The 22,096-nt window shown below is 30.3% G+C and overlaps 1 protein-coding gene across 1 annotated transcript in view; it reads right to left on the reverse strand.

The window, feature by feature from the left end:
- Nucleotides 1-230: 230 nt before the first annotated feature.
- LOC145278327 (C-type lectin domain family 5 member A-like) overlaps nt 231-22,096 on the reverse strand; it is a 32,243-nt gene continuing 10,377 nt past the window's right edge. The window contains exons 3-4 of the mRNA XM_080130619.1: nt 14,586-14,750; nt 231-864 (exon numbers count right to left, since the gene is read on the reverse strand). Coding sequence (XP_079986745.1) covers nt 635-864; nt 14,586-14,750 — 395 coding nt within the window. The 3' untranslated portion in view covers nt 231-634. The remainder of the gene's footprint in view (nt 865-14,585; nt 14,751-22,096) is intronic.

The raw sequence follows: 22,096 nt of genomic DNA on the forward strand, positions 1-22,096 counted from the left end.
AAAAACTCAACCCCCATACTTTAGAATTGTGTACATATGCAAATTAATGGCATACGTTCACCAATGACCGACCGGCAAAATTATGCATGTCTTTTCTTCGTTTCTACCTTATAGGCTAAGCAAACACAAGATGATTTATATTAAACTTTTTAAATTAAGTTACTGTTGAGTACACTATTTTATTTGTTACAAAACTCGTCTTAAAATCTAAATGAAAAAGGTTGATCAAATTTTCAATTTAATATTTTATTCACTCACATTTTGGTGTTTTGTTAAGTACAGGTCCAACACATACACGTCAATATTATCATAACATATACAAATAATCTTAATAATAATAAATAATAATTGCAATGGTATCAGTGGTTTCAAGATTCTTGGTTATTATTCCTTGTAGAGCTGAAAGATGCCAGATTTTATTTCCAGGGCTGGAGTTTAAAAATGTTCACTATGGAGAGTTTAATTTCAAGGAAGATAAAAAGCATAAAAATTTAAGCAAATCATTAAATTTTCAAACATCTAATTTCTACAGTGCAAGCGAGATAATTCTGTAATTATACTTGTTTTAAGAGATCGGTAATAAATAGTATTAATTAATATTCATGAGTTAAAATCAAGTAAATCAAATGTTTTATTAATTACAAGCTACCGTATACATGTCAGCACTTAGCGGAACGTTTATACAACAATCTTCTCCAGCATTAGAGCTATCTTTCATGTTTACACAGGTGTTTGATAAAATTGCGAAACTGGAACAGCCAGGATATTGTTGACAGACTTTGTTGCAGCTGAGACCATTGCAATTCGGCATAAATTCGATACCGAACATTTTGTATTTTTCTTCATCTCTCATCTTTCTCCAACCTGTGTAGAAAAAAACAATCATAATTTCCATTAAGACAATTCAGAAGAACCACTTTATTACAGAATTACAGCTAAGTTATTTTAATAAACGTATTTTACTCAATTTGGAATTGTAAACATGCGCAATGTTGCATAAGACGGACGACAGGCCTGCAATGAGAGAAATATTTAGTTAAAGGAAGAGAGACTTTTTTTTTTTTTTTTTAATTTTTTTATTACATTTTCACCCCAAACAAGGCAAATTGCCACTTTGGTGTAGGGGGCTACTATCAGGGGCAACAACTACTGGGGTACTATGTAGGGATTTGGGCAGCAAGGTGTCGGTTCACGTTACATTTGAACTTCTGCACGTCAGTACTGTTGGGGAAGCAGGGACCTGGAATGGAATTCCAGAGTCTAGCGGTTCTGGGGAAGAAACTATTGGAGTAAAAAGATCTTTTACATCTAGGGATCTCTACAGTGTGGGGGTGGGATTTAGGAGCCTGTCGGGTTTGTCGAGGGTGCTCACGTCGTGGGGGCACAAGTGATTGCAGTTCGTCAGAGCATTCACCACTAAAATACTTGTAGAAAAGGCAGAGGGATGCAACATTTCGTCGATGGGACAGAGGCTGAAGCTTAGATGCCAGTTCAGGGCCTATCAGGTTTGCGACTCTCTTTTGAACCTTGTCAAGGAGCGAGAGACTAGTAGCAGATGCACCAGCCCAGATGTGGCAGCAATACTCCATACATGGGCGAATGGTGGCCTTATAGAGGTACAGGATACTTTCGGGTGTTAGTAGTTTTCTAGCACGGTAGAGAGAGCCCACCTTTCTTGCAGCGGCCCTGGCAATGCCTTCAATGTAATTGTTCCAACTCATGTTTCCTGTGAACGTTAGGCCAAGGAGTTTGAAAGATGTACTCTCAGATAAAGAGTCGTTGGCCATTGCTATGGGTGGTAGAGAGGGTTTCTTGTAATTATTGAATGAAACTAGTTTAGTCTTGGCAGCATTGAACGCAACCAACCACTTTTGTCCCCATTCCACTACAGATTGGAGGTCTTCCTCTAGTGTTTCTGCCATTTCTTTAGAAATGTGTTCATTGGTCTTCCTGTCGTGCCTGCCATAGAGTGTAGTGTCATCAGCATATATACCCATCTCAGAGGCAATGTTGTCGGGGAGGTCATTTATGAATATCAGGAACAATAGAGGTTCAAGGATAGAACCCTGGGGCACCTCCGCATTTATATCATATTGTTTAGATGTACGACCGTCGAGGACAACCTGGATTTTTCTCTTATCTAAGAAGGATTTAATTATGTTAAGTATTCTACCAGTGATACCATATGATCTGATTTTACTGAGGAGACCCTCATGCCATACCCTGTCAAAAGCCTTAGATATATCTAGAGCTACCGCTCTGCCCTCCCCCGCTTTGACTACACAAGAAGTGGTTTGATCGCTCAAAATTTGATTTCTTCATTTGGAAAAGTTATTGCTCCTTCAAATGATGGTTCATACTGAAAACTCGAACTGCTGTTTTGAAAAGTAATGTCCCATCAATATGAAGTTTTGATTACAACCAACTTGAGATTTTGCAAGAATAATGCTCATACCAGATGGTAGATTTCATGGTCAGTCATTTATTATGTTGATAGATTAACAGCTAATAATCTATAGTGATATCCTTAGTGTGTTTCAGGCAGGTGATATATATATATATATATATATATATATATATATATAAGAGCAACTAATTAATAAAACATGTTAAAAAACACTTTGCAAAAGAGTTAAAAACATATTTGATCTGAAAAGGAAACACTTGATAAGTGGATAGTCCTTAATTTGCAAAGTTTCGAAGAAATACTTTCCTTCTCAGCAGACGGAAGGAATAGCAAAATGCGGGATCGGATTTTACATATAAAAGTATTTGATGAAACTGCAAGTAAGTCAAAGATCTTACTTGATAACAAAAAGTGAAGCAGAGGGAATATGGCGAAGAAAAAGGTGATTACACGTGAATGGATAGTCTGGTGAAAGATAAATAAAATTCAAAAATATAAATCCAAGAAAGTTAATTGAATTTCCATTCGCACAAGTAAAATCCAAGGAAATCACGTAATTGGAAGATGGTCCAAAATAATCCAAAAGGCCGAAATCCATGGAATAATTCACAAATATGTACAAGGAAAAGGGGAAAAAATTCCAATAATATTAATAAAAGAAAAATAAGATATGCGTTTGACACGGCTGCTGAGAGAAAATGTAATTAAGAAAGATCAGTGAAGAAGAAGAGAAAAAAAATCAGTGAAGAAGAAGAGAAAAAATTAAATGGTGATAAAATTAAATATAAAATAGAAAAGCAAACGTCAAAATGACCCAGACAAAATGATGTTAAAAGGCGCGAAAAATATAGGGCAAAAAAAAAAAAAAAAAAATAGGTCAACTGAAATGTACAGGTTATTACTTTAGAAAATGTCAGCAAGAGTAAGACACTAAATGGAATAAATAAATAAATACATAAATGAAGAGAAGGAAAAGTGGAGACTCAATAAAGGCCAAACCACAATTAGTTCAGAGCTATATATATATATATATATACATATATATATATATATATATATATATATATATATATATATATATATATATATATATATAACTAAATAATAAAAAATAAATAAAAAATAAAAAATAAAATATAAAATAAAAAAATAAAAAAAAATTTTAAGGGGAAAGAATGGCCGGTATCTGCAAATTCCGGATAAAGCAAGTAAGTATGTAAGTAAATGCATATAATAAAATATAAGTAAATATACATACAGGATATGAATGTGTGGGTAGATATGAATGTGTGGGTAGATATGAATGTGTGGGTAGATTGATATATTAGATAGATAGGAATATTTAAAGACTAAAACGGAAATTGCAGATAAAAAAACCGGCCAAGCAAAGAAGAAATAAAGCATTAAGATAAAGGATTATTAAGTTATAAAGTATTAAGAAAGTATGTAGAAAAAACGATAATGTTAAAGAAAAATTCTATATCTATCTGAAAGGTTAAAGTAATAACTATATATATATATATATATATATATATATATATATATATATATATATATATATACATAAAGCAAGGCTACAGCTTTATTTTAAAAGGTTTATTTTGAAAAATCAATTCAGGCAACTTGATTATGTAGTAGAGTTGACATCTATTCAATGTAGCCGCCTTCAGGCTCAATCACCACCTCAATACGGGTTCGTAACTGAGAGCATGCCTTTTCCACAAGTGCCGGCAGAAGCTCGGATAACACTCAGGGAATGGCAGCAATCAGACTGGCTTTGGCGTTGTTGATGTTCTCAACGTATGATAAAACAAAGTAGTTCAGTGGGTTCAAGTCGGGGGAGGAGAGGGCCCAGTGAGAGAAGGGTCCAAAGTCATAACACTCCTTCTAAACCAAGCCTAGGTCTCTTTTGACTTGTGGGCTGGCACTGTGTCCTGCTGCCACACCCAGGGTCGGACAACGGCCACCTAATTGGACCAGAGGATCACCACACCCTTAAGCAAATCCAGGTACACTTCGATGTTGACTTTCAAGCTGACTTTGAAGACGTAAGGTGGTATGATGTGGCCGTCACTTGAAACCACACCAAAGACCATAACCGTAGCAGCTAAACTTTGTTTTAATCACCCTAACCATGTCTCTGTTAATCGTGGAAAACCAGTGATGCATTTTGAGGGTGCTGGCAATGGTCCTGTTGTTATAACTTGGATCGATAGAGAGCCTGATCTTGCTTGTTGAACATTGTGTCACTTTCAGACATGATAGAATGCTTCTATCGCTCTTGGGATTTGTACACAACTAGTAGATAATCTGCAACAAAAAAGAAAACTGGTTTTCATCAAACGGAAATGGAATCATGTCGTCTTTTTTAGGATGACAATTTTATCGTTTAACCCTATATATATATATATATATATATATATATATATATATATATATATATATATATATATATAGTTATGCCTTCAAATCTGTTACGGACGGCAGGAAAACAAAACAAAAAAAATCATAACGCAATAAATTGATTAAAAAATAAATAAAATTCTCGGGATTCGTGGTAAAATTTCACTGAACATAGGGGACGGGACATTCTATCTGCAAGAAAAGATAAATCAAGTTATTGGGCAGGAAACCAAATTCAATGAGCAAAAATCGTCAAATCCAGCACCCAAAATTAATGAAAAGTTACTTGCCAACAAAATAGAAAAGAGAAAAATAACTTTCTCTTTAAATGTGAGTTTTTTTTTGTTGTTTTCTTTTTCATTTTTTTAATGGAAATCTTGCATAACAGAGGGTAAAATTCAATGAAAACAGCTTGTTATAGAAGAGGTTACTTGAAAACTTGAGCACATTTTGTGTTCGTTCTTTTCTGCTTTTGTATTCTTCTCGGGTGCCACAGCTGGAATTCGGTGTTTGGTTTCTCCTGCATATCGTCTGCCACATCAGGTTATAGCGAGATTCATCGTTGACGTTGGTCCTTCTGCATTATTTCACTGGCCGAGAAATATTTCTCATTTATTTCTGCACCTTTTTTTTCCTTCTTGATTTCTCTTTATTTCGGATTCTCCATTTCATATCGTTCAAAGGTTCAACGGGATTTTGTAGTCTTCTTCAGCATACCGTATATAACAGCCGCCGCTTGCTAAACCGACCTTCGTCTCTAACTGGCTTCAAGTAGTAACCATTTTTCTTCTTCATCATCATCATCATCATCATCACCTATAAATTTTCGCATGCATAATTTCTATAGTATCCCCATTTCTCTCTCTCTCTCTCTCTCTCTCTCTCTCTCTCTCTGTCTCTCTGTCTCTCTCTCTCTCTGTCGGTTTTCCCTCTTTCTCCTCGCTCAAGCGTAAGTCTGTACACATGCATGCAAACTCATGTATCTTTTATTTCTCTTCTAAACGACTGTTCGTCTTGTCGTTTCCTCTTTCTTTATTGAGTCTCCACTTTTCCTTCTCTCCATTTCGTTTTTTCACTCAGACGATAGGTAAAAGAAAATAAACAAATCTTTCTCCACCTCTCTCTCTCTCTCTCTCTCTCTCTCTCTCTCTCTCTCTCTTCGTACCGCTGATAAAGAAAAGAAATAAAACAAAATATTGACGATTCGTGGCTCAGCTTTAAAAATCAATCTTAAAATAAGAATATGAAATAAAATATTATGTCATATGTGATTACACACACACACACACACACACACACACACACACACACACACACACACACACACACACACATATATATATATATATATATATATATATATATATATATATATATATATATATATATAAAATGAAAATAAGAATTGCAGTTAAGTTTACCAAAATAATCCAAGATAGCAAAACAAAAGTATATTATAAATATTGAAGAGTTAATACTTTTGCAAGCAAAATCCGATCCCGCATTTTGCTAAATCCTACCCTCTGATGAGAAGGAAGGTATTTCTTCGAACCTCTGCAGATTAAGGACTATCCACTTACTTTGTGCTTCCTTTTTTTAAATTAAATATGTTTTTAACTCTTTTTCAAAGTGTTTTTTAACATGTTTTATTAACTACTTGTTCTTATATATATATATATATATATATATATATATATATATATATATATATATATATATATAACTACTTAATTTACTCGTATAAAATTGATATACGAAAGTATAAATTTATGTGTAAACTTTAAGTATTTACTTCAAAAGTGCTCAATACGTAGGTAGAGCTAGTTAGTAAGTTATAAAATATATATGGCGATTAAGCTACACTGAATATTCCGCGTTCCATCCACTCTAGGATTCTTCAGGCTTATGCACGAATTTTGTGGTTGTCTGTCGTTTTTATATACGCATCTTCTATTGAAATTTTAGTTAGCCAATCAGCTTTCTAGTATCCACCGCGCCCTTCCTATCAGCCAATGAGCATGCACTTATCGGACAAAGGCCTATTTGACCTCTGCTTGACCTGTTCATTTGTGTGTGTGTATATATATATATATATACGAGGGGCATGCAATAAGTAATGCTTCTGACCTACGTCCCAAAGCAGTAGAGCAACGAAACTTGGCACAGTTATTAGTCTTGCTCTACATAGGAACCACTCAGAGTTATGCATTTCTCCCATCGTTTGAGGCAGCTCTGGAGACCGTTTTCGTAGAACACTCCAGGTTGGTCCTCCAACTCGTGACTTCAGAAATCAAGGCTGCATCATCTGGGAAATGCTTTCCTTTCAAAAACAACTTCATGGCTGGGAAGAGGTGAAAGTCAGAGGGTGCAAGGTTAGGAGAGTAAGGAGGATGGGGAAGGATTTCATAACCATACGCACGTGCATCTGATCTGGTGACATGCGAGTTGTGGACCGGAGCGTTGTCCTGCAGGAGGAGGATATCTTTTGCTGATCTTGCCCTGCCTCTTGATTTTGATAGCTTCCCTTAATTTCCTCAAAAGTGAAGAATAATAGGCTGTCAGGAAATCTGTCAGGAAATCTGTCATCACTATTCTGTCCTGGTCTCAGAAGACTGTGAGCATGACCTTGCCAGTGGAGGGCTTCTTTGGAAGTGGTGAGTCCAAGAGCTTCCACTGCATTGATTGGGCTTTGGTCTCTGGATCATAGTGATGTACCCAGGTTTCATCCTATGTAATCAGTCTTTTGAAAATACTTTCTTAATAATATAAAAAACATGAATAATAAAAATCTTCTTAATAATAAAAGGGACCTTCTAAATAATAAAAAAAATCTTTCTTAATAATAAAAACTTTCTCAATAATAAAAATTCCTTCATTATTAATAAGAAGAACCTTCTTAATAATAAAAATAAACCTTTTTAATAATAAAAAATACTTTGTTAATAATAATACAAACTTTTGGATAAAAAAAAAACCTTCTCAATAAAATAAACCTTCTAATAATAATAAAAACCTTCTCAATAATAACAAAATCCTTCTTAATAATAAAACACATTCTAAATAATAAAAATTCCTTCATTATTAATAAGAAGAACCTTCTTAATAATAAAAATAAACCTTCTTAATAAGAAAAAATACTTTGTCAATAATAATACAAACTTTTGGATAAAAAAAACCTTCTCAATAAAATAAACCTTCTAATAATAATAAAAACCTTCTCAATAATAACAAAATCCTTCCTAATAATAAAACACATTCTAAATAATAAAAATCCCTTATTATTAATAAGAAGAACCTTCTTAATAATAAAAATAAACCTTCTTAATAAAAAATACCTTGTTAATAATAATAATAATAATTTTTTAATGAAAACAAACCTTCTCAATAATAATAATAAAAACCTTCTCAATAATAACAAAATCCTTCTTAATAATAAAAAAAAACATTCTAAATAATAAACAACCTTCTTAATCATAAAAACCTTCTTAATAAAAAAGAAACAGCCTTAATAAAAGAACCTTTCTTAATTAAGAACCTTTCTTAATTAAAACCCTTCTTAATGATAAAAAAACATTATTAGCAATAAAAAAAATCTTCTTAATAATAAAAAAAATCTACTTAGTAATAAAAACCCTTCTTAATAATAAAAACAACTTCTTAATAATAAACAACTTTTCAATAATAAGGAAACCTACTTAATAAAAAAACCTCCTTTATAAAAAGAAAATCTTCTTAATAAAAAGAACTCCTTTATAATAAAAACAACCTCCTTAATAATCAGGAAAAAAACGAACTTAATAATAAAAACTTTTCTTAATAATAAAAAACCTTCTGAATAATAAAAACACGTCTTAAGAAAAAAACCTTTCTTAATAATTACATAACCTTCTTAATAATAAAAAACTTAAGAATAAAAACCTTCTTAATAAATAAGCTTCTTAATAAAAAAGAAAACTTCTTAATGAAAACATTCTTCATAATAAATAACTTATTAATAAAAAAGCCTTTTTAATAATGAAAAACCTTCTTAATAAAAATTAATAATAAAAAACCTTCTTAATAAAAAACCATCTTAATAATAACAAAATCCATTTTAATAAAAACATTCTTGATAATAAAAAACTTTCTTAATAATAAAAAGCCTTATTATTAATAAGAAAAAAACATCTTACTGAAAAGATACCTTTTTAATAAAATAAATCTTCTTAATTATAAAAAAAACCTTCTTAATAATTACAAAATCCTTCTTAATAGTAAAAACATTCTAATTAATAAAAAAAACCTTAATCATAAAAAACTACTTAATAAAAAAGAAACCGTCTCAATAAAAAACATTCTTAATAATGATGAACCTTCTTCATAATAATAAAAAAAAACATTCTTAATAATAAAAAAACCTTTTTAATAAAAAACTGCTTAATAAAAAACAATTTTTTATAAAAACATACTTCATAATAAAAAACATCTTAATAAAAAATCCTTTCTTAATAATAAAACACCTTAATTAAAAAATTAATAATAAAAATATTCTTAATAAAAACCTTCTTAATAGTAAAAAAAACAATTTTAATGAAAAACATTCTTAACAACAAAAACCTTCTTGGTAATAAAAAACTTTCTTAATAATAAAAACAGTTCTTAAGAAAAAACCTTTCTTAATAATTACAAAACCTTCTTAATAATAACAAAACCTTCTTAAAAATCGAAAACCCTTCTTAATAATAAAAAACTTAAGAATCAAAAACTCTTCTTAATTATAAAAAATCTTTTTAATAACAGAAGCTGCTTAATAAAAAAAATTCTTAATAAAAACATTCTTAATAATAAAACTTTCTTATTTAAAAAATTAATAATAAAAATCTTCTTAATAAAAACCTTTTTAATAATAACAAAAGCCATTTTAATAAAAACATTCTTAATAATAATAAACTTTCTTAATAATAACAAAAACCCTTATATTATTAAAAACATTCTTAATAATAAAAACCTTATAATTAATAAGAAAAACCTTCTTTATAATAAAAAAAATCTTCCTTAATAATAAAAATACCTTTTTAATAAAAAAAATCTTCTTAATTATAAAAAACCTTCTTAATAATTATAAAAACCTTGTTAATAATAACAAAATCCATCTTAATAATAAAAACATTCTTAATCATAAAAACCTTCTTAATAAAAAAGAAAGCGTCTTAATAAAAAACCTTCTTAATAATGATAAGCCTTCTTAATAATAACAAAAACATTCTTAATAATATAAGAAACTTTTAATAATTAAAAAACTTTCTTAGTAATAAAAAATTCTTAATAAAAAACCTCCACAAAACTTAAAACCTTTTTATGAAAAGAAACTTCTTAATAAAGAACCTTCTTAATAATAAATGAAAACCTTCTTAATAATAAAAAAAACCCTTCCTACTAATAAAAAAACTTCTTAATAATAAGGAAAAACGTTCGTAATAATAAAAAACCTTCTGATTAATAAATACCCTTCTTTATAATAAAAAAAACTTGTTAATAAAAACCCTCGTAATAATAACAACCAACTTAATAATAAAAAAAAACCTTACATAATAATAAAATACATTCTTTATAATAAAAAACCTTCTTTATAATAAAAAAATCGTTTGATAATAAAACGAACGTTTTAATAATAAAAAAACATCTTAATAATAAAACTTTGTAATAAAAAAGCCTTCTTAATAATAAAAGAAAACCTTCTTAATAATAAAAAAAAACTTAATAAAACCTTCCTAATAATAAAAAAACTATCTTAATAATAAAAACCGTTCTTCATAATAAAAACCTTAACAATAAAAAACCTTCTTAATAATAAAAATACATTCTTAATAATAAAAATAACCTTCTTTATAATAAAAATAACCTTCTTAATAATAAAAACACTTCCTTAATAATAAAAAGCCTTCTTATTGATAAGAAGAACATTCTTAACAATAACAATACATCTTCTTAATAATAAAAAATACATTGTTAATAACAATAAAAATATTTTTTAATAAAAAACCTCTTAATTATAAAAACTTTCTTAACAATAATAAAAACATTCCCAATAATAGCAAAATCCTTCTTAATAATAAAAAACATTCTAAATAATAAAAAAACCCTCTTAATAAAAACCTTCTTAATAATAAAAAAAATCTTAATAATAAAGAACCATCCTTATAATAATAATAAAAAAAAAACCTTCTTAATAATAAAAAACATTCTTTATAATAAAAATACCATATTAATAATAAAAAACCTTCTAAATAAAAAAATCTTAATAGTAAAAAACATTCTGAATAATAAAAATAAACTTCTTAATAAAAAAACCTTCTTAATAATAAAAGAAAACCTTCTAAATAATAAAAAGCCTTGTTAATAATAAAAGGACCTGGTTAATAAAAAACGTCTTAATAATAAAAAGCCTTCTTAATCATAAAAAAAGAAATCTTCTTAATAATAAAAACCTTCTCAATAATAAAAAAAACCTTGTTAATAATAAAAAACCTTCTTAATAAAAAACCTTCTTAATAAAAACCTTCTTAATAATAAACCAAACCTTCTTAATAATAAAAACAACTTCTTAATAATAAAAAGCCTTCTTAATAATAATAATAATAATAATAATAATAATAATAATAATAATAATAATAATAATAATAATAATAATAATAATAAAACCTTGTTAATAAAAAACTTCTTAATAATAAAAAACCTTCCTAATAATAAAAAGTCTTCTTAATACTAAAGGAAAATTCTTAATAAAAAGCCCTAAGAAAACCTTCTAAATAATAAAAAACCTTTTTAATAATAAGCAAAAACTTTGTTAATAAAAAACTTCTTAATAATATAACCCTTCTTAATAATAAAAAATATTCTCAATAATAAAAAACCTTTTAATAATAAAAAACCTTCGTAATAATAAAAAAAACATCATAATATTAAAAAACATTCTCAATAATAAAAACCCTTCTAAATAATAAAAACAAACATTCTTATTAATAATAAAAAGTTCTTAAAAATAAAAAGTTCTTAATAATAAAAACCCTCTTTATAATAAAAAAACGTCTTAATAATAAAAAGCTTTTTAATAATAAAAATACCTTCTTAATGATAAAAAACCTTCTTAATAAAACCCCTTCTTAATAATAAAAACTTTCTGTATAACAAAAATACCTGCTTTATAATAAAAATACCTTCTTAATAATAATAATAAATTCTGATAAAAATCCTCTTAATAATAAAAAATCCTTAATAATAAAAAAAATCATCCTTAATAATAAACAAAACATTTTAATAATAAAAAAACTTCTTAATAAAAACCTTCTTAATAACAAACCTTCTTAATAAAAAAAACACATTATTTTGATAATAAAAGAAGTCTTCTTAATAATAAAAACACCTCCTTAATAATAATAAAAAACTTTTTAATTAAAACCTTCTTAATAATAAAGGAAACTTTTAATAATAAAAAAACTTCATAATAAGAAACCTTCTTAATAATAAAAAAACCTTCTTAATAATAAAAAACTTCTAATAAAAAACCTTCTATAATTATAAAAAAACCTTCATTAATAATAAAAACCGTCCTTATTACAAAAAAAACTTCTTAATAATAAAAAAAACCCTTCTTTATAAATAAAATACCTTCTTAATAATAAAAAACCTTCTAAATAAAAAATCTTAACAGTAAAAAACCTTCTGAATAATGAAAATAAACTTCTTAATAAAAACCCTTCTTAATAATAAAAGAAAACCTAATGATGAAAGCCTTGTTAATAATAAAAAGACCTTGTTAATAAAAAACGTCTTAATATTAAAAAACTTCTTAATAATAAAAAATCCTCTTAATAATAAAAAACCTTCTTAATCATTAAAAAGAAACCTTATTAATAAGAAAAACCTTCTCAATAATAAAAAAACATTCTTAATAATAAAAAAAACTTCTTAATAAAAACCTTCTTAATGAAAACCTTCTTAATAATGAACAAAAATCTTCTTAAGAATAAAACCAACTTCTTAATAATAAAAAGCCTTCTTAATAATAAAGAATCCTCGTTAATAAAAAACTTCTTAATAATAAAAAACTTCTTAATAATAAAAAAATTCTTAATAAAAAAACATAAGAAAACCTTCTTAATAATAAAAAAACCTTCTTCATAATAAAAAATCCTCTTAATAATAAAAAAAACCCTTCTTAATCATAAAAGAGAAACCTTCTTAATAAAAAAAACCTTCTCAATAATAAAAAACTTTCTTAATAATAATAAAAAAACTTCTTAATAATTAAAAACCCTTCTTAATAATAAAAAAACTTGTTAATAAAAACCTTCTTAATAATAAAAAACCTTCTTCCTAATAAAAAAACCTTCTCAATAATAAAAAAAACTTTCTTAATAATAAAAAAAAACTTCTTAATAAAAAACCTTCTCACTAAAAACCTTCTTAATAATAAAAGAAAGCCTTCTTAATAATAAAAAAATCTTGTTTATAAAAAACTACTTCATAATAAAAATCCTTCTTAATAATAAAAAACTTCTTCATAAAAAACCTTCTTAATAATAACAAAGCTTATTAATAATATAAAAAAAAAACCTTCTGAATAATAAGAAAAACAACTTCTTAATAATAAAAAAAAAACTTTCCCAATAGTATAAAAAACTTTCTTGATAAAAAAAACCTTCAGTGGAAGATATTTTTGCCTTGATTTGCTTGTCAAGTTTTTTTTTCAGTAGAAGAAAATGTGTATCATTGCAAATCGACATACATTTCACAATCACACTTGTGGTATTTTTCATCAGCCCTCAGCTTTCCCCAACGAAATTTGAACATTGACTTTCAAAATATCGACTTGAAATTGTAAACATTTATAATGTTTCATGTTTAGCAAAGTGCATCGGCCTGTAATGCAAGAAATAATTAGAAAGTGATTCGATGAACCAAGAAATTAACTGAACTCTTTGAAATAATAAGATCTTCCTGGATACGATGTGATATGCTGTTCCGTCTGCCTGCTTCCCACCTGACTACAACTTGGATGTGTTCAAATCCAACGTTAATAAATTCCTAATGAACCGCCCCCTTAAGTAAACACTTCATCAAATCTCCACACTAACGTAATGTACGTACTTGCAATAACCCTTATCCCTGAGTGGCTTCCAGGCCTTGATAAGTGGTGACCACTGTGTAAAAAAAAAGAAAGAAGACCACTTGAAATCTTACAGCCCAAGTCCATTCCAATTATTAGACATCGTCGTGAGTAAGGTTTTATGTCCAGTGATAAAACAGCTCATCATTCTCAAGTGCTTTTGTTAAATGGTCTACCCCAGATAACAGCAATATCTATCTATCTATCTATCTATCTATCTATCTATCTATCTATCTATCTATCTCTTAAAATGAGTCGAGGAGCTTAGTTGGTCTGAGAGACAGATGGGCTTCTAGACCCTCAGCTGAAGGATTGTTTATGTTTGGTTGGAAGAGATGTTTGTCTTGCTTAAGTCTGTGGTTCAGAAGAGAAACCAAATATCATTGTAATCTCCCAGAATAAAACATTGTTACTGGTTTTAAACTATACAATTTTTCAAATTTTACACCTTCGAATTTTATACACTTTCAAATTTTACACTTTCAAATTTTGCACTTTCAAATTTTGCACTTTCAAAGTTTAAGCTTTGAAATTTTTAACCCTCAAATTTAATATCCTCGCCATTTTGAATCGATACATAAATTTAGTTACATATATCATTATAACATTATCTTTCTTCATACTTACAATTTTTTTCACAGATATAATAAAGCTTTGCTGTAATAGAATGTCCATCAAAAGTCCACTTATTTTGGTAATAATAGAAATAGGCAGTTGTGTCAGTTACATATGGATCTCCCGGTCGCCACCAGTTAGATGGAAAATAGGTGCTATTGTCCAGCCACCGCCAACCTATTAATAAATAAAGAGGTCTGTATGTAATTTCTTATAGATAATTTACAGAAAATTATAAAATTGCAGGAATATATAAGGTTTTCAAAAGTGAATACTGATTGAATGACAAGACGATTGAAAATTATTCTCATTTAGGTTTACAATTATGCCTTGCTTCCAGATTTCTTCTTCTCATTTATGTCATAGGTGTGATACTTTGAGCATATGATCACACCACGATAAATAATGCAAGACAAATACCTTAATTCTATCAGTTATGCTCTGAGTGTGTATGTAATATGCTGTGTCGCCCAAAAATAGCAACTCCGACGCTGTCTGTTGATCTGTGTGATCGTGTCTGTCTCCAGTGATTTACTTCTCAGTCTGATCTGTCCTTGCCCGACTTGAACTGCTATCTTCCTGATCTCCCTTGGGAATCTTCGAGCTACCAACTGCTCTTGGCGGTATCCAAAATCCAACCGTCCATCTTGGAGTTCAGGCTTCAATAAATTAAACATATGACTGCCCCCCCCCACACCTCATTTCTTAAGTGTTTCTAGTTCTTAACCTAAAGCTGCTCTTTGCCTTGAGCATATATTTATCAACTGTATTTATCAACTATAGAATTTGATGTAAATAACACTCTGGGCGATATTGGGTAGTCCTGCTAGGTTAAAATAAATGTTGATTTTGATTTTGCATTGTAATTTACTAGTAGAGCTACTTGGCATTGCCCGGGACAAAAGTGCAACATTTTTAATCAAAATTTATAAAAAACAACCTATTTCTTTTCCCCTCTCTTCCCTTTTACGTTTTCCTCTCTTCCTTTTGTTTTTTTTTTGTTTTTTTTACTCAGCCCAGCCCATTCCTCTCTCTGAACAGACACACATATAACTCGAGGAATGAGTTGGCATAAGGGGGGAAAAATCTGTGTTACTTCCCTTTAAGTTAGTAGCTGGAAAACGGACCCCCTCCCTTCCTCCCCGACGAAATCTGCACCAGTTTAGGATCAAAGAATGAAAACCTTTCTTTTTTTTTTTTAAGTTTTAATTATTTTTAATTCAATTGATTAATTTTATTTTATTTGTATATTTCATGAAGAACTTTTAGTTTTTATTTATTTTTTCTGTTAAGCATGAACATAAAATCTTAGGAAATTGGATTGAAACTTATACAAGAAAAATAACTGTAAAAACATTTATTTAAAAACACAAAAATACACGCAAATCTTTATGATGTACGTACGCGTCACAGAACAAAAATTGTCATATTCCAAAATCACGCAAATTGATGAAGCATTTTTTTTAATGTTGAAAATTAAATTATACGATTTTTAACAATTAATATTAAAATAATAATAAAATAGCACATTCCGCAAATCTTGGTAGTCTAATACAGTTGTCGCCCTTTGAATTTTAACACATTCTAAAACAATATATCCGCTACCAACCCTTTCATTGCTTTCTCATATTTGATTTTCTTATTTTAACAAACAAGAAACAAAAAAAAAACTAGTTGATCAATTTATGTGACTTTTGGAGTACAACATCTTCGTTTTGTGACGGGTATGTACATCATAAAGATTTGTTTGTATTTTCTGTATTTTTTTTTTTTTTAAATAAGTGTAATTCTGAATATAAAACCAAATCATATATAGAAGAATAAAAAGATATGAAGAGGTCAAGTATTATCAATACGAAAAGATAATAGGAAACAATGTTCCCATAAGAAGAATTCGGAATTATGCTGTTGACACGTAGACTCAGATTAAAATCCAAAATGTTTGTAATAATCCAAATATGTGTAATCAAGGTTTGTAGAAATATATAAATACACTAGCGGCCAAAAATCTGGGACAGTTTAGTTTTTTTAATTACTCCAGAACATTCGGGGGTGTGGGAGGATTACAACTAAACTTACACACATTTAACATATCTCTTATGTTGATACACTGTATTAATTACACTTCATTATAAAGGATAGAAAAAAAGTTATGAGCATTTCATTTTTTTTTTTTTAAATTAAAGTGGCCAAAACCGTGGGAAAAAGCAAAGAACATAATTTATTGTGGAGTGTGTAGTCAGTTTTTCCACTTTTCTAAGTACGAAAATGACGAATAAGTCAATTACGTCACTTTGTAGTCATTGCTGCCGGTTCCACCATCATTATAACACCTAAAATTGATGATTCCATCAAAAAAGCAATTATTAAATTCATGGAAAAGACATTCAATATGGAAGATAGCTGATGACTTGAAGCTGTCGAAAAATACCGTTGGGAGAGATATAAAGGATTTTAAGAATACTGGGAAAATTCTACCACCGAAGAAAAATGGCAGAGCTCGAATAACTACTCCTACACAAGATCGATTTATTAAGAAGATGGCACTGAACGATAGGTTTCAAACAGCTGCCAGCATTTCTCATGAACTACATGCCTATCATGACATCAAAACATCTCGTAAAACAGTATTAAGACGCCTGAATGAAATTGGTCTATTTGCGAGATCACCAGCTAAGAAACCTTTGATAAGCAAGAGGAACCAGAAACTCAGATTAAGCTTTGCTCAAGAGCATGTGTTGTGGACAGATGATCAGTGACGAAATGTATTTTTTTCAAATAAAAGTAAGTTTAGTGTATATGGATCTGACGGGAAGAAATTTATAAAGAGGTTTGGGGGCGAAAGATTTAATAAAAAATGCACAAAGAAAACAGTTAAGTTTGGTGGGGGTAGTGTAATGGTGTTTGGAATGATTTCTTAGGAAGGAATGACTAATCTGATCTGTCTAAACACCAGAGTTAATGGAACACTATACAAGAACTTGTTGAGAGATCATGTCATTCTAATACTTCGAAATTCTGAGTGTGAAAAACATATTTTCATGCAGGATAACGCCGCCCTGCCACAAGGCTAAGCATGTAATGGAGTTTTTGAACGAGCAAAATGTTGATGTTTTGGATTGGCCTCCTCAAAGTCCAGAGCTAAACCCCATTGAAAATCTATGGTCTACTTAGGAGAACCGTGTGAGTGCAAGAAACTCTATCAATACTGAATATTTGTGGCTAAAACTTAATGAAGAATGGGCGAAAGTTCCACGTGATGAATGTTGCCATCTCATTCAATCTCGCAGTAGAAGGTGCGCTGCAGTTATAGAAAATAAAGGCTTGTTCACTACATATTAAATGTATGTCCACCAATTTTGGTATTTTGATGTTTCAATGTTATTATTTTTAAATTTATTTTCTTTTTCCCACGGTTTTGGCCACTTTAATTTAAAAAAAAAAAACTTTGAAATGCTCATAACTTTTTTCTATCCTTTATAATGAAGTGTAATTAATACAGTGTATCAACATAAAAGATATGTTAAATGTGTGTAAGTTTAGGTCTTACCCCCCGCCCCGAATATTCTGGAGAAACTGAAAAAAAACTAAACTGTCCCAGATTTTTGGTTGCTAGTGTATATATATATATATATATATATATATATATATATATATATATATATATATATATATATAAGGAATGAAAAAATGTACCAGCGGTGGTTGACGTTATGTTTAAAGAAAAAAATAGAAAAAACCGAATGAAATTATTAAAAAATCAACGTTTCGTCCTTGTCTCAGAGGACATCTTCAGGATAATTTATCACATTTTTATTTCAATTATCCTGAAGATGTCCTCTGAGACAAGGACGAAACGTTGATTTTTTAATAATTTCATTCGTTTTTTTCTATTTTTTCTTTAAACATATATATATATATATATATATATATATATATATATATATATATATATATATATATATGTGTGTGTGTGTGTGTGTGTGTGTGTGTGTGTGTGTTCCCTATATAAAGAAACCTTGAAAAATCTACCTAAAATCTAAAAGTGTATTTTCTAGGGAAGACAATAGATGTGGTTTTGAATTTCCAAGTGTTTTCCATAAGATTGTTATGAGGGCAGAACCCTTTCTTAGAACTTCAAATATATCCTATTTTGATGAAATTTAAATTATAGGCAAAACTCAGAGAAGACAATGGAAGTTCTTGTCTTTCTTGTCTGGTTCAAAGGTTATAAGTGCATACATGTGGTCTGATGGAATGACGAAATCTACAATCTTGTAAGGCTATTAACTATTATCACATCCAATCTTCTTACTTTGATGGGTTTATCTTTTTGTATGTCTGTGTCCCATAGGATTTTGTGACTTTCATTTTCAAGTACTGTTGTCAGTTTGTGTTTGTACCATTGTCTGGGTGTTCAAGATGGAGTTGTTTACATAATTTCCAGTGTACTGCTTTTCCCACTTGATTATGCCTATTCTTATATTTCTTTGGTATAGTTTGCTGCATTTGCTTATTATGTAGTGTGTTGTTTCGTCTCTTTGTCCACAGAGTTTGCATTTGCTATTTCTTGTGTCTGCTTTAATGTGGTTGGTTCTAACCACATTATCTTGTGCAGCTGTTATTAGGGATTCAGTTTCTCTGTTTAGGTTTCCTTTTTGTAGTTATGTCCAAGTGTGACGTAATCCCCCATTGGGGAGCTTTAGAACTATGCTGAGATAGCTAATCGTTCCCAGGTGACGCCAGATACCATGAGGATTTAAAACAGAGAAGATAAATATATATATTTTATTTCATGTCAAAATAGATATTGTTTGAAACCAGAGAAATATATTTTGCAGCTAAAGTTGATGGCAGGAAACTTGAACCATAACATTGTCTGGCCTTGGTGAACTCAAAGTCGGATGTCAGAACTGATATCTAGCCTTAGCGGGTCGTGAGAATTAGTATGTCTGTAGAATTCAGATCCCAGATTCGGGAATTGTACACATGCAAAAACCTGAAGCTTTTCGATTTCGTGGCAAAATCTTATTGGTTGGGGAAACTTCCACCCCATCCACACACCTCACTATACATACGACTGTCGCACGGAAATTAGTCAGAAGAACAGAGAAGAGAAGAAAAGAAGAGAGTTTCGAGAGATTGCCTGTTGATTTCAGGGAGAACAGACCGTATAGAGACATGACCCCTCTACTTCCTCATCCACCTGTCTGACACTGTCTGTGAAGAGATTTGAGACTTTGAAAACTTACTAAGAACTGAATGATATTTGTAAAAACATTTGTACATAAGTTTGTGAAATCAATTCTGTAGAATAGAGTTTCATGTGTTTGTTTTTCTTCCTGTCTGCGGCTTTGATATTCGCTTTCAGCATACAGGATTCACTGTAACAACCCTGAGAAGGACTAGATGATACGAGCCGAGATTTCCAGATAAACAGAGAGCCTAGCCGAGCTTCATCAGTGAGGAGTTACACAAGTGTTTTCATTAGTCTCATCTTTTGTCATTCTTATGAATCATTCATGTAGCTGTTCCTATTCTCATTTTTCTTTTCTTGTCTTATTCTATTGCTTTGATGGTATCTATTTCCAGAACTTCCAAATATTTGTAGGTGCCATGTTCACCTAGTGCCATAATTTCTGCTTGATTGGGTAGTTCCATACCTCCTCTTGCCTCCAGTCTTCACCTTCTTATAACTAGCAGTGCGCTCTTTTCCATATTGAATTCTAATCAGATATCCTGACTGAAGATTTTGGTTGTGTTTACTAGCAACTCCAGTTCCTTTTTTGGTTTTTGCAAAAAGTTTCAGGTTGTCCATATACATTAAGTGGTTCATTTTTTCATCTGCATTAGTAAACTTGCATCCAGCTTGGCATTAGTATATTATTAAGAAGCATCATGGCTATGATGAACGGTAGTGGTGATAGGGAATCACCTCGGAAGATCCCTTTGTATTTTTATCTTAGTTATGTATTGTCAATTCAAATCTTCATCTTTTTTTCTGCCTTTTTCAATAAAATTGATAATCTTACCTGGTGTTTTGTACATTCTCAGGCATTCTATTATTCATGCTTGAGGGATTCTGTTGTATGTTTTTTTTTGCAGTCGATCCATGCCATGGCTATGTTCTTTTTTCTACTTTTTATTTCCTTCAGGATCTTTTGGTGTATATATAGTAGATCACATGTTCCTCTTTTTCTTTTTGGCAACCTTTCTATTCCTCTGAAAATAGTTCGCGATTATTAAATGAACGCTGAATTTATTCTCTCGATTGTGTTGTTAGTATTTTCCACATGTTTATAGGCCTGTGGCTGGTGAGGAGTTTACTTTTTCTGTGTTTTTTTGTATCAGTGGGTTTTTTTCTTTAAAATTTTTTTTACAAGGTGGTCACCACTTATCAAGGCCCTGAAGCCACTCGGGGATAAGGGTTATTGCGTGTGCAGTATGTTAGTGTTGAGATTTGATAAAGTGTCTTACTTAAGGGGGCGGTTCATCAGGAATTTGTTTATGTTGGACTTGAAGACATCCAGGTTGTAGTCAGGTGGGAAACAGGCAGACGGGACAGAGTTCAACAAGCGTGCACTTCTAAGAGAGAAGCTTTGTTCATGAATACGTTTTGGTTTTGGCACAGATAAAGAGTGGGGAAAAGTTTTGACAGCGGTTTCAGCTAGACGGGGGGTTTTCGTGAAAGATCGGCGACTTGGTCATCCATTCTGGCACGTCTTTGATTTGCTGTAACTCTTCTTTCATATCTTTCAGCCACTCAGCACATTTATGAAGTAGGGGGCTACTATCTGGGACATAAGTTACAGGAGTATTATGAAGGGAGATGAGCAGCAAGATGTCCGTTCACATTACTCTTGAACTCCTGCATCTCAGTTCAGTTGAGAAAGCAGAATCCCGGAAGGGAGTTCCAAAGTCTAACAGTTCTGGGGAAGAAACTATTGGAGTAGAAGGCTTTCTTACACCTAGAGATCTCTATTGTGAAGGGATGGGATTTAGTTGCTTCTCGGGTTTGTCGGAGGTATTCACGTCGAGAGGGTATACGTGCTTGTAGCTCATCAGAGCATTCATCATTAAAATCCTGTAGAACAGTCAGAGAGACACAACATCTCGTCAATGGGACAGAGGCTGAAGCTTAGATGACAGTTCAGGACCTATCAGATTGGCAACTCTCTTTTGAGTCCTGTCCGGGAGTGAGAGACTAGTAGCAGATTCATCAGCCCAAATGTGACAACAATACTCCATACATGGGCGAATGGTGACCTTATAGAGGTACAGGATACTTTCAGGCATAAGTAGCTTTCTAGCACAGTAGAGAGAGCCCACCTTCTTTGCAGATTGTGATCTTGTCGCTCTTCCCTTATCTAGTAGAGTTTTGTTAGGTCTGGTTGTTCTGTTTTTGTTTTTCCTTTGTTTACATTTTGATAGAATTAACTTTTATCATTTTTAAAGGTCCTGTTTTGCGTGCACTGTTCTGATTTGTATCTGTATCATCTTAGTCTCCTTTCTTTTGTTGCTAT

Source organism: Euprymna scolopes, chromosome 6 (genome assembly GCF_053919585.1).
Source record: "Euprymna scolopes isolate OS-2025 chromosome 6, ASM5391958v1, whole genome shotgun sequence".
NCBI classification, from domain to species: domain Eukaryota; kingdom Metazoa; phylum Mollusca; class Cephalopoda; order Sepiida; family Sepiolidae; genus Euprymna; species Euprymna scolopes.